Raw genomic sequence first — 16,991 nt, 5'->3', positions numbered from 1 at the left:
CCAGCGCACATCAAAAAATCATTGGGACGTCTGCCATTGACTTATGTGCAACCTCGACAGGTGTGAGATGCTGGATTTTCAAATTCAGCCTTTTCCATCCTCGGGGTTTAATAAATTCCGAAAAATTTGCAATTTTCAGGATTTTTGCATTCAGAGTTTAGTAAATAACCCCCATAAAGTTAATTTAAAGGTGAACAACCCCAATAGACTTGGTTAAGTGGCAACACTGTTCCGTAAATCAGCGTATAATAATTCTGGTACAATAAAGCTAACAAGACTGATGGTAAGTGAAATTTGATTTGTGTTTAACACATCGATCTTCTGTTTTTAAAGCATATGTATGAATTTGGCACCAATGTGCACGGAGGACATGAGACTGCACTTTAACCTGCATCGAGGGATTCACGGCCACACAAATATAATGTTTATAACACTTTCAAGGCTATCGATCATGGTTCATGGCCTGTTGGTTGTATTACAACCCCCACTGAAGAGGTAAGTACACAGATTTTTACTGTCAGATAAAGAAGATGACATTTTTTTACTATTCTATTAAGAAATAATATCAATTGCAAGCTAATACATACATCTCTTTTAGTTGTTTTCATAGCTTTTCCAAGAAAAACTCAGTGTTCCAAAGAATTCTTCCCAGCTGGTGTACAAAGGCTAAAAAACCGACGTTGGAAAGTGTCATTTACGGCAAAAACTTCAAAAAGAAATTGGCAGCAGACGTAAGTAACAAACCTGAATTTGTATTTGATCTTTAGAAAGATAAAGGAGCACTACACTTAGTAATTCTGTGCTTATACACTGCAAGTTTGTATCAAAATAGAAACAATAATATCAAAACCTGAAGCAGTGTGGATAACCGTCGGTATCCCTTAACGGCTTCAAAGCAAAACCAGTTCAGTGTGTTACCCACAAGAAAGTATCTTTTAGTTTAAAATGTAACTTTTAATTTTTTACCATTAAAAAGAGAAAGCGCTCACTAGTCACACACCCACTGCAACAACCAACCGTTGGCAGTGCCGGATACATATCCATTAGAAGACAAATAATTAAAATCTGCAAATGGTGGAACAAGTGGAGCCACGTGCTTGTATACAGACACCCCTCAGTGGGATAAATGCCGGTGTTGCCTAGGGCCTGGCCGGTAAAAATGATGGCTGAGCTCAATGTTATTAATAGGGAAAAAAGATAAATATATAGGAAGGCTGGTATTTTTTTCCAGAAAATGTGGCAACCCTACTGTTGCCTAATGCCATATAGCCCGCTCCCTCCCTTCCATTCAGATCCCATATATGCCCCTGAAGAAGACAAATTAGTTAGCGAAACGCGTCGGGCTGGCATAGGTGGACAGTGGGGTGCCAAGCTCCCACTTTGTCCCCACGTAGTTAGGCAGGTGTTCTCACGGCGGATCTGAATGGAAGGGAAGGAGCGGCCAAATATGGCATTCGGCAACAGCGGCATTATTGTATTTGAACCTTCCGGAGGGTAAAAACAGTTATGTGAGTGGAATTAAAAATGAGCACAAAAGCCTCTGTTTCTCTATTTTAGGGTAAAAGCGTCGTGATCAAAGAGAAATACTTGCAGCATGCCTACCGTTTCCTTTCAACACTACGATCCTGCTTGCTGCTTTCCTATGATGGACTGTACAGTTATTTCATCTCCCTATCAGAAACGCTGCCTCCGTCATGCAAGCTGGAGCTCGGTATGTGATTGCTTCTACTTTGTGCCGCGTATTTGGCCTGCTCTTTAGGTTTTGTTCAACTTAGTTCATGTAAACATTGACCTTGTCTGACCACCCAACATCCAAAATGGATAATAGATATTAATGAGTCAATGAACACATTCTTTCCTCTTGGAAGTTTAAAGATTATGGGCATGAACAAACAAAGTGCACATTTAGGTGTCCCAAAGTGACCCTTAGTTTACACACTGGCAGTGGCGTAACTACCGGGGGAGCAGGGGGTGCAATTGGGCCAGGGCCGCACCCCTTCAGGGCTCCCCGGCAGCTCGTGCGCCACTGAGTTCTTCGGCCGTACGGAGGGGGCGGGGCCTGGCTGCACGTCCCGCATCCCTCTAGTTACGTTACTGCACACGGGCCTTGATATCTTCATTAAGTATTAGGGCAGTGGCAAATAGTAAAATAGTCGTTACTCATCTCAGGTCACTCACCATCATTAGAAAGCACCGCGAGTAACGGCGCATCTACAATTATTGCCTACAAATCTAACAAGGCTCCTCTTATTCATTTTATTGAGACATTTCCTGGGGTGGGTAACAGATGTTTTCATTGGTTACTTTGGCTTAGTAGTCCTGGTGCACAAGTTTTATTACATTTACCCGTTGCTTTCTAAATTCCCCCTGGAGACTGACATAGGTCATCTGGACAACTCCCAAAAACTCACAACATGTTGGGTTTTATTTATTAAGCAATGAATACCCGAAATCTGAAAAATTCCTTAAAAATTTTTTTTTAATTTTTGGGGATTTATTACAGTCCGATGGTATGAGAACTCCAAATCCGAAAACCAGGCATCACAAAGCTCTCTGGTACCTGTATTAGTCAATGGGGAAGGTTACAGTGTCTGCGCTGCTGTCAGTACTGATATCCGATGATTTGTGGTTTTTGCAGAAAAGTACGAAAAATTTGTACTTTTCGGGAAAAGGTCTGCAATTTGCCCGAACTTATTTTTTTGCATGATAAATAAGGTCCATTCGGGAATTCCGAGTTGCTTGGATTTTTACTTTAGAAATACCGAGATAAATTTGGATCCTAGTAAATAAACCCCGTTGTGTTCTTCTGTCACACCATTGCTATATCCTAGGGGTTCTTATTCCATTCCAGTCTGATCCACTCCATATTTTACATCACAACAGCAAAGTAACACACGAGGGAAAGGGAATAAGCTTGTATTCTTAGAGATACAAAACATTATTGTGAATTGTAATATAATGCCGTTGTTTCACTGCTCATTTACATGGTCTTTGTTTCCTCCTCAGAAAAACTGGATTTGAAAACCCGGCTCAGTGAGTTATCTGACAAAGTGACGGTAAGTTTGCTCGTTGCTTATTCTGTAATCTGATACCAGGTCCGGACTGAGAATTAAAATAGGCCCTGGCATTTCAGGTACATAGAGGCCCATAAAGCCCTCACCAGCCCACTAAATACTGACTTTCTATGGCACCTTATAGCAGCCCCTCTGGCATTTGCCAGAACCCACAGATTGCCAGTCTGGGCCTGTCCGATACTAACCTGTCACCCCAAACTTGTCCTTATACTATTGGGGTATTAAAAAGTGCTTTACATACTGTATTCTCCTTGTTTACACAAATTAATGATTATTTTATATTTTAACTATAGGAATTAGAAGACGCCAATGACCTGGCAGAAGAAATAAATAGAAGCCTATTAGTGCTATCAGCTCAACTTCTCAATCTGTGGGGAAAATTCCTTCAATCCTCCTTGGAGAGTGAACAAGAGAAGAAGCAAATAAAGGTAAGAAGCACATTCAATAGGATTTAGAGCAGATGCAGCTTTTCTCTTGTGTCTCTTAGGGTCTGGCGACACGAGCAGATTCGGGGAGATTAGTCGCCCCAGTGACAAATCTCCTCTTCTTTGGGGCGTCAATCTCCTCGAACTGCCTTCCCCCTGCCCTCCGCCGGCTAAAATGAAAATCACCTGGGGCAAGGCACATGCGGCGCTTTGTTTTCCGAAGTCGCCCGAATTTTCTTCGTGATGCAACTCAACTAATCTCCCCGAATCTGTTGGTGTGGCCAGACCCTTACAGATTAGTGCTCATTCTTCAGTGGGGCTACATTTAGGGGCCGATTCACTAACTTCGAGTGAAGGATTCGAAGGAAAAAAACTTCGAATTTCGAAGTGTTTTTTGGGCTACTTCGACCTTCGAATCGAAGGATTCGAACTAAAAATCGTTTGACTATTCGACCATTCGATAGTCTAAGTACTGTCTCTTTCAGAAAAAACTTCGACCCCCTAGTTCGCCATCTAAAACCTACCGAACTCAATGTTAGCCTATGGGGAAGGTCCCCATAGGCTTGCCTACGTTTTTTTGGTTGAAGGATAATCCTTCGATCGTTGGATTAAAATCCTTTGAATCGTTTGATTCGAAGGATTTAATCGTTCGATCGAAGGATTATTCCTACGATCGAACTATTTGCGCTAAAATCCTTCGACTTCGATATTCGAAGTCGAAGGATTTTAATTCCCAGTTGAATATCGAGGGTTAATTAACCCTCGATATTCGACCCTTGGTGAATCGGCCCCTTATTGTTTTACACTGCCGTTATCTCTGAAGGTTGTGCTTATGAACTGTGTCTATTTTATTGTTTTATAGGAAGAAAAGTTCAAGAAATTATTCTTTTCTACTGACCATCCCCGACAAGAAGCTATTTTATATGATGAGAAGATGTGAGTACAATGGTGTTTCTTCAAATATTTATGTTTAGAGACAGTAAGTTGTTATCTGATTGGGGAATATTACATTTACACACTTTTATGGAAAATATTTATGGTCCTTTAGAGTTTTACCTCTAAGAGATGCTTGTATATGAAAATATCATGCTAATGTAATAAATGGTACACATTAACTACAAGTCTAGTATCCTTAGCAAACCAAACAGCAAATATTATTGGTCTGATTATCAGGTGTTTAAAATCATAGGATTGGTTGCTGTTGGATACTCTAGATTTTTTATTCCATCTCTAAGTTTTTAGTTTACTGATCTCTGGATGGAATTTATTTCTAAATATAAGATCTCATTTCTCATTGCAGCGCCCAAAGCCATAAAAAGATTTATAAAGAAGTCAAAAAAGCTCCAAAAGAAGATTGTTTCGAGTGCAAGGACTGGGTATCAAAATCTGCCCCCGTAATCTTTGAAGACCTGTACTTAGAGCCTGAGAGAATAGGTACGTATGGAAAGAATCCACAGGTGTTGCTGCCTCAGTGTGTGACAGTTGTTCATCCACAACTCCTCCCACTCTGTACAATGGAACCATTGAGATTAGGTACAATTATGTACCGGCTGAAAGATAATATCACTTTTCTATATATGATTGTGTATGGGAAGGCATTTTCCTGCTAACGTTAAAAATGTTGTATTTATAGATTGCTCAGAAGAATTTCTAGATTGCTCAGAAGCCTTTATGGATTGTTCAGAGGACTTCATAGATTGTTCAGAAGACTATATGGATTGTTCAGAAAACTTTATAGATTGTTCAGAAGACTTTATAGATTGCTCAGAAGACGTTAAATCTTCCCCTGTTGCTAGTACTGAAGATATGAGCAAGAAAAATATGTCTATCAGAACAGTACCTGGATATAACAAGCCATCTCATTTGGGGAAAGGGTAAGTTCTGATCCCTACCAAATATAAATATAATGCACAAAATGTAATATAAAAAAAACTAAATAGTAAAATATAAAAAAGGGCCATATCTATCTATCTATCAATCATCTATCAATCATCTATCTATCTATCTATCTATCTATCTATCATCTATCTATCCATCTATCTCTCTATCTCTCTATCCATCCATCCATCCATCTCTCTATCTCTCTCTCTATCTATCTATCTACAAAGAGAGGGAGGCAGCAGTCAGGGCACTTACTATGCACACTATTATATAGAAATAGAAGTTGTACATTTTCCACCAGGACCAGTAACTTTGAGTATCCAATCAGCATGTGATTGTTCGTCTGTTTGAAAGGGAGCATCTGATTGGTTGCTATTGATTACTGGGGCTGGTACAGTAGTATTTTACCTATTGTTTTTTTTTTTACAGAGCGTTATTCTTATGTAAAGTTAATGTTCTCTAATGCAATCTCATAAAACCAGATACTGTAAATACTGTATATATATATATATATATATATATATATATATATATATATATATATATATATATATATATATATATACGGGTCTTCCAGCAAAAATGAAAATATTGACATTAGGCATCATTTGTTTTGTTTTTTTACTCTAAATATGCCTAATTCTATCATTATAAGTAAAAAAGATGAAGATATTAACTTTTCTTCTGTAATGGGTTAAAACTGAGCTACAGTTAAGAAATGTTCATCAAGACCCAACAGTCTTATAGGGCAGGGCCTACGTTACTCACTGTGTCTAATGGGGATGCATCATTTATACACAGAAACACATCATATCATTTTCTTAGAATATTATCTCATAGAGTAGAAAAGCGACAACACCCCCCAGTGAGCGAAAGTAAATATTGCTGCTGTTATTTTGTGTTTCAATGGACAGTTTTTCTTGACCTGCCATTGTGTATTTTTATTGTGTAGATTATTCCAAGAAACCAGCGAACAGAAACTCGTTCGGGAGCAAGTTATACGTACGCAAAACCAGAGCCACTTTACTGGTAAGTTAAACGTTGATTTTTCCATTAGATCATAAAGGAAAGAGGACGTTACTTGGATTATAATTACTTATTTTATTTTATTGTAGGTTTAAAAGACAACTCCAGTAGTAACGATGGAACACATCTAATAGTCTGTGTGCACGGCATGGGTGGTAAGTAAAATTTTAAAGATTTGATTCTGACACGAACACTTTACATGTGTTTTGTCATATGATATACCATTGCCCTGCCCTGTTGAAATAAATAGCTTTATTTCTACTCTAGGTTGCCAATATGATCTTCTACCTATAAGGACTTACATCGAGTCTGGAGTGACACATGGGAGAATCAACTTCTTTATGTTTCGATACAAGGTACGTATGTCTGTGTATCTTGTTCTGAGGGGTCATCTCCTATATACAAAATATATTGTTCAAACATTCTATCCATCTCAGCTCAATGTAAACTAATAGGCAATGGTGATAAAATGAAACTATCCCGAGAAATCTATCCTCTTATTATTAGAATTTTATTAGTTTACGGATGATTCATATGAAATGATCAGCTGCAGTGGGGCCCATAAAGATCATTTTGATATATAACTGTAACAACTGATCTGTCACAAACTGACGCTATTATAGATCGATCAATGCAAATCCCTTTGAACAGAAACGCCTTCTATGGCGTTTGATATCTCAAAATATATAGAATAATATTATTAAATTGAATGAAAAATGTTTCAGCAACAAGACAGGATATGGATAGGTCTTATAGAAGATTATTGTTGCTGATTGTTGGCAGACAGGCCCTTTAATATTGCTATTTTATACACCGTTAAATAATTGGGGCAACTATAATGTTTTCATTAGTGTCGGTCTCTGTGTTTTATATTGATTGTGTTCTTTTTCACTTCTTGTATTTTCTTTACAGGAATACGACACTATGGATATTGATATGATAGGCAGACTTCTCCTAAATGATATATTCAATCGCATAGCAAGCAAGAAGCTCATTATTTCCAGGATCAGGTACAGTAATTAGCAAAAAAAAAAATCTCTTTATTTATTAATATATATGAATTTTTTGATAGTAATGTTACTTTTCTCTCCCCGCAGCTTCATCGGCTTTTCTTTGGGCAATCTAATAATACGCTCAGCCCTCGGGAGACCTGAATTTGATTGCTACCGTGGAAACCTGCACACTTACCTCTCCTTCGGTGGACCACATATGGGCCTTCTGTACCACAACATGTTTCTTGTAAAAACTGGTAGGGATTTACTGGCCACATTGCTTTATTATTGACAAGTAATTCAAAGATTAGAAACAACAAGTAATATATGTATATGGATTTAAAGGGGACCCATCACCCAAAAGGATTATTCCAAATCCTATTTTATCATGTTTGTCAAGCAAACTGAAGTTTATTTACACTGTATAAATCATTTGAATCTTGTTTCCGTCAGTCTGGGAATTCATAATTATAACAAGCAGGCAGGAGCCATTTTGTGGACACTGTTATTAAGACAAGTCTTGCATCATCTTAGAATCTTGTTTGTGCACCAGAATGGGGGACCTGATGTCCATCCCCATGCACTGGCTACACAATTAAATGGTTAAGAGAACTGGGGGAATATGGGGAGAGCAGTGACATCTAGGCAGGCCCGGATTTGCGGCAAGGCCGCATAGGCCCGGGCCTAGGGCGGCAAAAAAATAGGGGCAGCATGCCGCCCAGCCGCATTATAGGGACGTGTGCGTCCCCATTCAATTACAGCAGCTGCGTTGGCGTTTTTTCGCCGGTGCGCTGGGAAGAGGAGGTGTAGGTGGGCGCTAGGACCGCGCGGCCGCCTGGTCGGACCGCGCGGCCTAGGGGCGGCCGTCAATGAAATCCGGCGCTGCATCTAGGAAGTGCTCAATGGAAAGTTCTAAGGCATAGAGGAGGGGCAGGCAAAATTTGATTGACAGCTGAGATTTTTAAATGCATTTACAACAGCTATGAATGCTTTAATAAAAAAAAAGGGTCTGGGTGACAGGTCCACTTTAACCATGTTTAATTTACTTTAATGTATTTTGTTTAATTTACTTACATGTTTAATCAAGTACAAGTAATATATAATTATGATAGGACAAAAGTAAAAAAATGTAAATTATGTTTGGGAAAGATCACGGCTGATGCAGTGTGTTTCCTGATAATATAACCCTTTATCTTTACCTATATTTTAGTGAACTTTAACATGTTTTTATATAGTACAATGAATAAACATGTGCATGTCTTTTGTTATAGGCCTGTGGTTAATGAAGTTAATGAAGTGGAAGAATGTACCTGTCTCCATGTCTCAGATGACATTCTCAGATCACATAGACCCAAGACAAAGGTTCCTCTACAAACTTAGCCAGAAACCAGGTAAGACATATGGCCCATTTTGTATGGATTTCATCTGTATATTAAAAACACCAAAATAAAGCTACTGCGATTTGATAGTTTAATTAGAAACTTTTGCAAACTATTTTAACCATAACCAGCGAGGTAGTATTTTAAGATATTTGCAGGTCTTATAGTACAGCCTCCATGGACCTGACATGGACTCAATACTCTTGAGTAACTTACAAAATAGTGATTTGAAATGTATCTTATTGAAAGTATTATGCCCGTGATTGCATGAAAAATGTGTCTGTATTGCTGCCTTAACAGTGTTCTGGAATCTCATGGTGAATATTATTGTTTTATAGGCTTGGAGCACTTCAAGAATGTGATTTTAGCGGGCACGTTACAAGATTACATCGTTCCCTATCACTCCGCTCGTATTGAAATGTGCAAAGACGCTACGAAGGGAGATGAGTTAGGTAAGGTCTCACTTTTAAACATATGTCTACTGAACAGAGTACAAGTACTACTGAAGCAGTAGCCAGTTCTCCACCAGCCAAGACTACCGCTCCCACAATGCCTTGCACACTGTTGTGATTTATGCAATTAAGGAAAGTAGGCCTCTTGGCTGGAGGAGAGTTGACCCCTGCTAAATATTTCCAGCTGTACATTTTATTAAAAATGTTTCCAGCACATTAAGAAGGTGCACAAGTCTTTGCTGGATAAATCCTAGGTCATTGTTTGTTGGTGGGATGGAAAGGCTACCGTGTATTTATTAACAATGTAGTGCCGTTTCCTTTTCAGGAACTGTTTATAGTGAGATGCTCCGAAACGTCCTTGAGCCTGTTCTAAACAACAAGAACTGTCATTTTGTGAGATACGACGCCAGTTTTGAACTGCCCAAACTACTCAGTATTTTAGTTTGGGCTATGGGCCACTGCGCATTAATCAAATCTCGGCAATTCTTGGAAAACTTCTTTCAAAACGTTGGCCTGAAATACTTTGAATAGAAGAAATGTGATGCCGGACGTGTTTAATACTGTTGAAGTGCCAGAGACATTGAATTGCAGAACCGTTTTCTACCTTGTAGCACAATGGACTAATGGTGAGATTTATATCTGTGTCGATTGTTCCATGTATTTAGAATCGGTTTTATTCAACTGTGTTATAGCTGATTAATATACTGACATAGGCTTATTCTTACCTACAGATTTACTGTGCAATGCCGACATTATACACCTGGCCTATAAGCAAAAAGAAGAGAAACCTTAAAGGAAAACTATACCCCCAAAATAAATACTTAAGCAACAGATAGTTTATATCAAATTGAATGACATATTAAAGAATCTTACCAAACTGGAATATATATTTACATAAATATTGCCCTTTTACATCTCTTGCCTTGAGCCACCATTTCGTGACTCTATCTGTGCTGCCTCAGAGATCACCTGACCAGAAATACTACAACACTAACTGTAACAGGAAGAAGTGAGGAAGCAAAAGGCAGAACTCTGTCTGTTAATTGGCTCATGTGACCTTACATGTGGTTTGTATGTGTGCACAGTGAATCTTACGATCTCAGGGGGCGGCCCTTATTTTTTAAAATGGCAATTTGCTATTTATGATCACCCAATGGCACATACGACTTAAAAAGTATATTATTATGATAATGGTTCAGTTTTACACATGAGCTGTTTTACTCAGTATCTTTTAATAGAGACCTACATTGTTTGGGGGGTATAGTTTTCCTTTAAGAGACCCAAAGTACTCTGCCCCAGGGTCTCTTTAAGAAGAAGAAGATTCCAGAAACATCTTTAATTTAAATGCTGCATCTGTGAAATGTATTTCTTTTGTTACTGATTAACCAATAAAATAAACTTAATTAAACTTCATTTGTTGATTCTGTTATCCTTTAGTAGAAAGTAAACAAGATGATAATTATGACAATATGTTTATATTTCTTTTACCCTATTGTTAGTTGAGGGGTGGGAAGTCGATGACCAAACATTATAAAATTGTTGGACACAGGAAACTTCAGATCTGTGTTGTTTGTAATGGAGAAAACGAGCGCAAAGATTCTCTCTACGACATTGATGTTATTTGGGGGGATACTGAGTGATGGGAGACACTCTGTGGGACATTCACTAAGATTCGTAGTTGCCCTTGCGTCCGCTTCGCTGCACTTCGCCAGGCGTATTTTCGCTAGCGCTCCGCAAATTCACTAAAATCCGAAGTTGCGCTCATGGGTAGCGTAAGGTTGCGAAGTTGCGCTAGCGTTAATTCGCCAAGCGAAGCGAAGTTACGCTAGCGATGGTTAGTTTGCATACGGCGCCAAATTCGATTTCCAATGGAAGTATGCGTAGCAGAACTACACAAGCCTGGGAAACCTTCAAAATAGCAAATAAAATGTTTATTTTGCCCTACACATGTGCCCACTGTGTAGTTAAGTTGCCATGAGTTAGGAAATGTAGGGGGGAAGGAGGGGAGCCCCAAAAAAAATTTCGATCGTTTTCAGCCTATCACCCATAAAAAAGAAAAAAATGCCAGCGTTTTTGGGGACTTAGAAAATGTTTTAACTTTTTTTGAAGCAATCCCTATCTACTCTATTGCGCTTCGCCTGGTCTGAGGTGGCGAAGGAAGTCTGGCGTAAAAGGTAGCGTTCAGAACAATGCGCGCGTTAGTGAATTTGCGTAGTTACGTCCGTTGCGCAAATTTGCCAGGCGTAAGGGTGAGAAGTAACACTAGCGAAGTTACGCCAGTGTCCGTTAGTGAATTCACGCTAGCGTTAGCCGATTTGGCGCTTAGTGAATTCGCCCCTAAGTCCTAATATAGGACATCATTACTAAGAAAGGGATGTTACTTTTCCTCCATGCCTCAACACTGAGAAAGAGACCCATGGGGGCAGATTCACTAACGGGCGAATTTTCACCAGTGTCAGCTTCACACAACTCACTCTGCTTCGCCAGGCACAAATACGCTACAACTACGCAAATCCACTAATATGCAAAGTTTCCTCCTGGGCGCCGAACGCTGGCGACTTTTCGCTAGTGTTACTTCGGCAGTGCAAGCATTTCATAGCGAAGATACGCTAGCGTCCGCTTGTGCCTAGTGAAAATTTCGCTAGTGATCTTGCGCTTAGGTCAGTTTGCACAGGGCGGGTAATATAAAGTTGTATGGACGTCTTTATTATAAATGTTGCTGCGAATGCTTGAAGTTACCACTTTTTATTAAAAATGTCCAGGGAACCTTAATAAAGATAAGAGAGTTAATAGAATGCCCTACACATGAGCCCACTGTAAAATGAATGTTCCACATGTTATGAAATGTCTGGAGAAAACCAGTTACCCAAAAAAAGTTTGAGTCAGGACTTTTGCAGCCAATCCCGCTTCAGAAAAGGAAAAGTCGCCAGCGTTTTTTTTGGAACTTTAATGCATTTTTGGCAGACAGGATATGATGTAAGTGACATAAGATTGAGGAAGATGCATCTTCATTTTAGCACTTCGCCTGGTCTGAGGTGGCGAAGTCAAATCTGGCGAAAGAGGTAACGTTCAGTTAAATCTGCACTTTACTGAATTTGCGGAGTAACGACCTTTCGCCAGAGCGAAAATTCGTCTGGCGATTGAGTGTGAACGAACGAGTGCGATGGTGTCTTCCACTAGCGAATTGATTCCTGCACCTGTTAGTAAATAGCGAATTGTCACTAGCGTTAGCCACTCTGTCCTTTAGTCAATCTGCCCCATGGTCTCTAATTCCAGCCTGTCTGTACTAAACTACCCTCATATAGCCCCAGTGTTATGTAGAATTAAAAAGGTAGTCCACCTTCAAAAAAGCTTATTGTTTTTGAATTGTATACTACAATAGGTTATTATTTATATATTCATTTTTACCTTTTTTGCACAGTTTTGTTTTGCTGGCTCATGTTTGGCAGTAGCAATGCAGGGTCTAAATCAGGAGCGTATTTACTAAAACTCAAATTAATCTAAATATTTTAATAAAACAAAGTCGACCTAACTCCCATCCATGAATTTAACTCACGCCACAATCGAGCATCAATTAAAATCATGTGACTTTTTCGAATTGATGCTCTGAAAACTCTACTATATCAAATTGTTGCCAACTTTATCGGATGAAAACCAGCACGAATCACAGCGTCAAGAAACATCTTCAGGGACATCTGCCCTTGACTTCTACATGACCTCAACAAGATGCAGCATTTTTGGATTTTTAGCAGCTTTGGGGTGGTATAAATCTTTTTTTTCCCCCTAAAAATTCTAGTTTTCCCCTTTGAAAACTCGACCAGAAGAATTTGAGGTTTAATAAATGGGCCCCTTGTATATTTATGAAGCATCCAGCCAAAGCTTTACTATAACTATCTGTTACAATTTAATATATTAGTTGCTGGTATTGTCCGGAATCTAATGGCCTAGTACCATGTAGGTTTAATTTAAATTACTACTACTAACTGGTTGAGGAAACTACAATTAGCATGGAAGAGCTAACCATTCTGATAGAGGTCAAACAAACCAACTTTATTTGCTATGATAGGATCAAAAATATAGTTTTGAAACAAGAAAAAAACAGTCAGTATTTTGCTACACATTCATAATTTGTAAAAATGTTAAATTCTATTATTCTCTTAATTTCTATATTTACTACATGAACAATGACTTCAGCATCCTCCCAGCTTCAACTGGTGAACCATAAGAGAAAGCTAGTGAAGAATTAAATGATTTTTCAAACCAAGTGGGACAACGTAATCCCTTCATACTGACACATTGTACTGACAAGTAGTGATCAGTGAATAAATTTGGCAGGTGCAAATTTGCGGTGAATTTCTGCATTTCACAGTCGGCAAATAAATTTGTGAAACTGCGGCAAAAATTTGCCGCGTCAAAAAAATGTCGGCGCATGGCAGAATTAATCGGACACCCATTGACTTTCATGCATCCGGACAAAATAGGCGCACGTATAAAAATAATTTTGACACCGATTGACTTCAATGCATTTCGCTAATTTTTCAGGATAAATTCGCCCATCAATACTGACAAGTCCTACATTATTTGTAAGGAGATTCTTCTTCACCAGAAAAAGAAACATTCCACCATTTTAATTAATAAATAATCTGGCTACTAGAAGGAAACATCTCAGATGCAAATTCAGTAACCTCTGAAAATTCGCCAGTGACGGCTTTGCTCACATCTCAACACTTCGACAGGCGTAGATTCGCCAGGACAACGCTAATTCACTAAAATCCGAAGTTGCGTCCAGGGCGCTGAACGATGGCAAAGTTGTGCTTGCGTTACTGCGCCAAGCGAAGTTGGGCTACCGTTGGCTAATTAGCATACGGCGGGAAGTTAAAGTACAATGGACGTATATGTTGCAGCAAATACATTACACTACACAAGCCTGGGAAACCTTAATAAAATACAGTTGTTATATTGCCCTGCACATGAACCCATGTGCCATATGTTGGGAAATGTAGGGGGGAAGCCGGGTACCCCCCAAAAAAATTACGCTCTTTTTCAGCCTACCACCCTGAAAAAGGAAAAGACACCAGTGTTTTTTGGGACTTAGAAACATTTACAACAATTTTTTGAGGAAGTCCTATTTACTCTATTGCACTTTGCCTGGTCTGAGGTGGCGAAGGCAAGTCTGGCACAAGAGGTAACCTTCAGTAAAATCCGCATCTTAGTGAATTTGCGTAGTTACGTCCATTCGCCAGAGCGCAAATGCGCCAGGCGTTAGGGAGCGAAGTACCACTAGAGTCTATGATTTCTGATGTCCTTATAATTTACAGTAGGGGGTACATTATACCTTATAATACAAGAGTCGTACTCAGAGTTCCCTGTATAACTCAGCCTGCAGCCTTGTGCCTTTATATGGTCACAGAACCCCTCAGTGACCTCTAATATCCTTATCATTTACAGTAGGGGGTACATTATCCCTTATAATACATGAGTGATACTCAGAGTTCCCTGTATAACTCAGCCTGTAGCCTTGTGCCTTTATATGGTCGTAGAACCCCTTAGTGACTTCTAATATCCTTATCATTTACAGTAGGGGGTACATTATCCCTTAAAATACATGAGTGATACTCAGAGTTCCCTGTATAACTCAGCCTGCAGCCTTGTGCCTTTATACGGTCACAGAACCCCTCAGTGACTTCTAATATCCTTATCATTTACAGTAGGGGGTACATTATCCCTTATAATACATGAGTGATACTCAGAGTTCCCTGTATAACTCAGCCTGCAGCCTTGTGCCTTTATACGGTCACAGAACCCCTCAGTGACTTCTAATATCCTTATCATTTACAGTAGGGGGTACATTATCCCTTATAATACATGAGTGATACTCAGAGTTCCCTGTATAACTCAGCCTGCAGTCTTGTGTCTTTATAGGGTCACAGAACAACCCCTCAGTGACTTCTAATATCCTTATCATTTACAGTAGGGGGTACATTATCCCTTATAATACATGAGTGATATTCAGAGTTCCCTGTATGGGTAGGACTCCACGAGCGATTTTGTCGCAATCCGACGCGCTGCAACAAAACGCATGTTACTTATAAGGTAAGAGATAGAATTGTCCATGGTGTTGCAGCGTTGATTCTACACGACACGACTGTCAGATGCAGACGCAGCATGCATCGGATCAACAGTCGGATCGCTTCGGATCAACGCTGCGACACCATGGACAATTCTATCTCTTACCTTATTTTTGTCGCATACGACAAGTCGCAGTGCATTGGATCGCGACAAAATCACTCGTGGAGTCCTACCCTATAACTCAGCCTGCACCCTTGTGCCTTTATATGGTCACAGATCCCCTCAATGACTTCTAAAATCCTTATAATTTACAGTAGGGGTACATTATCCCTTATAATACATGAGTGATACAGTTCCCTGTATAACTCGGCCTGCAGCCTTGTTCCTTTATATGGTCACAGAACCCCTCAGTGACTTCTAATATCCTTATCATTTACAGTAGGGGGTACATTATCCTCGGCCTGCAGCCTTGTTCCTTTATATGGTTACAGAATCCATCAAATGGTGAAATATTATCAGTTTTTAAAAGTTTATTGAAGTCAGTCATGTTTATTATTTCATTCGATTAAGGGCAGCACTACCCAGACGATTTCTTTGCGCTTCTGTCGGATCCGACGCTGGACAACAAAACGCCTGTGTCAAGTCGGATGCAGCAGAAAAACAAGGTAAGTAATACAAAAGTCGGATGGTGTTGCAGAGTTCATCCAACGCAACACGACTGTTGGTTGCAGGCGCAGCGTTTGCATCCGACAGTTGTGTCGCGTAGGACAAACGCTGCAACACCATCTGACTAACTTTAAGATAAAGGCTACTTACCGTTATGAAGTCCAGAAGGGTCCTTGGCAGCCATGGGGGGTCCCAAAGCTGAGTCCACAGAGCAGGAAGTCGCAGGCTGACTGGAGGAGGCAGAGAGGAGATGCAGCAGACTCGTGTCTGCATAATTGTAGGCGGGTCCTGCGACAATTGCGTCCCAGGAACCAAGTGGGCTCCCGCTGCTCATTGCCTAGGGGGCTGGGAGAGCACCAGAGCTGCAGCTAATTTTGTCTAAAATAACCTTGTGTAAACAGTAGCTTGTACTTGACCCCAACGAAGATGTAATGAATCCTTATTGGAGGCCATTTAAGGGTTACATGATTTTCTAGTAGACTTAACGGAAGAAGATCCAAATTACAGAAAGATCCATTATCGGGAAAACCCCAGGTTCTGAGCATTCTGGATACAGGTCCCATACCTGTATTAGCATTTTGTGTTCATACACGTTTGCCTGATGGGCCAGTAACATACAAGCCAGGTGGCCACCCTGCCAAGAAACCAGTATTGTCTTCTCAATGGGGAAGTTCACCTGATATATTCATTATTTGCCAATAGTCTCTCCTGTATTTCTTCTCTTAATGCTCCGCCCCTCTCCAAAATGATAGTTCCTGTCTCAGTGTAAAGGACATTACATAAGAGCAAACTGTGACACATTAAACTCAGCATTTCCTTTTATATTTAAAACCAGACCCATTTACAGCCCCTCAATGGCCTGATTTGGGCGGGAGATAATGTTCAAGTGGGCGGGGCTTACTAGTAACTGGGAAGGCCTCATATAACTGGGCGTGGTCAGTCACATTTGGGGCGTTTACTAAATGTTAAATTTGTAAACAGGTATTTTGCGACACGGGCCTCTGTTTGTTAACTCCGCTATCTTTAC

General features: G+C 39.8%; 3 protein-coding genes and 1 non-coding gene across 5 annotated transcripts in view; 3 read left to right on the top strand and 1 right to left on the bottom strand.

Annotated features, from left to right (window-relative positions):
- XB940087.L (uncharacterized XB940087 L homeolog) overlaps positions 1-16,938 on the bottom strand; it is a 38,098-nt gene extending 21,160 nt beyond the window's left edge. The window contains exon 1 of the mRNA XM_018236663.2: positions 16,115-16,938. The gene's annotated coding sequence lies outside the window, so the exon portion shown is untranslated. The remainder of the gene's footprint in view (positions 1-16,114) is intronic.
- LOC108701696 lies at positions 3,196-5,433 on the top strand. The gene is made up of 4 exons (XR_005964001.1): positions 3,196-3,502; positions 4,362-4,435; positions 4,800-4,933; positions 5,133-5,433. It is a non-coding gene; the product is annotated as an uncharacterized LOC108701696 (transcript).
- On the top strand, positions 7,212-7,742 carry LOC121397878 (protein FAM135A-like). The gene is made up of 2 exons (XM_041575890.1): positions 7,212-7,416; positions 7,504-7,742. Exons 1-2 carry the CDS (start codon positions 7,331-7,333, stop codon positions 7,688-7,690), a joined length of 273 nt encoding a protein of 90 aa, XP_041431824.1. The 5' UTR covers positions 7,212-7,330; the 3' UTR covers positions 7,691-7,742.
- LOC108701698 (protein FAM135A-like) lies at positions 8,527-10,070 on the top strand. 2 transcript variants are annotated; one of them, XR_001933210.2, is made up of 4 exons: positions 8,527-8,789; positions 9,116-9,229; positions 9,555-9,855; positions 9,961-10,070. XR_001933210.2 is itself a non-coding variant. In XM_018236664.2 (3 exons), exons 1-3 carry the CDS (start codon positions 8,648-8,650, stop codon positions 9,758-9,760), a joined length of 462 nt encoding a protein of 153 aa, XP_018092153.2. In that variant the 5' UTR covers positions 8,527-8,647; the 3' UTR covers positions 9,761-10,070. The 2 variants fall into 2 exon arrangements, 1 of the variants encoding a protein (XP_018092153.2); XM_018236664.2 differs by having other exon boundaries at positions 9,555-10,070.
- Positions 16,939-16,991: the final 53 nt, after the last annotated feature.

The sequence above is a fragment of the Xenopus laevis genome, chromosome 9_10L (assembly GCF_017654675.1).
Source record: "Xenopus laevis strain J_2021 chromosome 9_10L, Xenopus_laevis_v10.1, whole genome shotgun sequence".
NCBI lineage: Eukaryota > Metazoa > Chordata > Amphibia > Anura > Pipidae > Xenopus > Xenopus laevis.
This window is presented reverse-complemented; position numbering and strand designations above follow the sequence as displayed.

What these genes read in the sequence shown, in the direction of transcription:
- LOC121397878 (XM_041575890.1), top strand. Translation starts at nt 7,331, where the DNA reads ATGGATATTGATATGATAGGCAGACTTCTCCTAAATGATATATTCAAT. An exon ending in CTCATTATTTCCAGGATCAG is followed by an intron (nt 7,417 to 7,503) that starts GTACAGTAATTA and finishes CTCTCCCCGCAG; the next exon opens with CTTCATCGGCTTTTCTTTGG.
- LOC108701698 (XM_018236664.2), top strand. Translation starts at nt 8,648, where the DNA reads ATGTGCATGTCTTTTGTTATAGGCCTGTGGTTAATGAAGTTAATGAAG. An exon ending in CAAACTTAGCCAGAAACCAG is followed by an intron (nt 8,790 to 9,115) that starts GTAAGACATATG and finishes ATTGTTTTATAG; the next exon opens with GCTTGGAGCACTTCAAGAAT. An exon ending in TACGAAGGGAGATGAGTTAG is followed by an intron (nt 9,230 to 9,554) that starts GTAAGGTCTCAC and finishes TTTCCTTTTCAG; the next exon opens with GAACTGTTTATAGTGAGATG.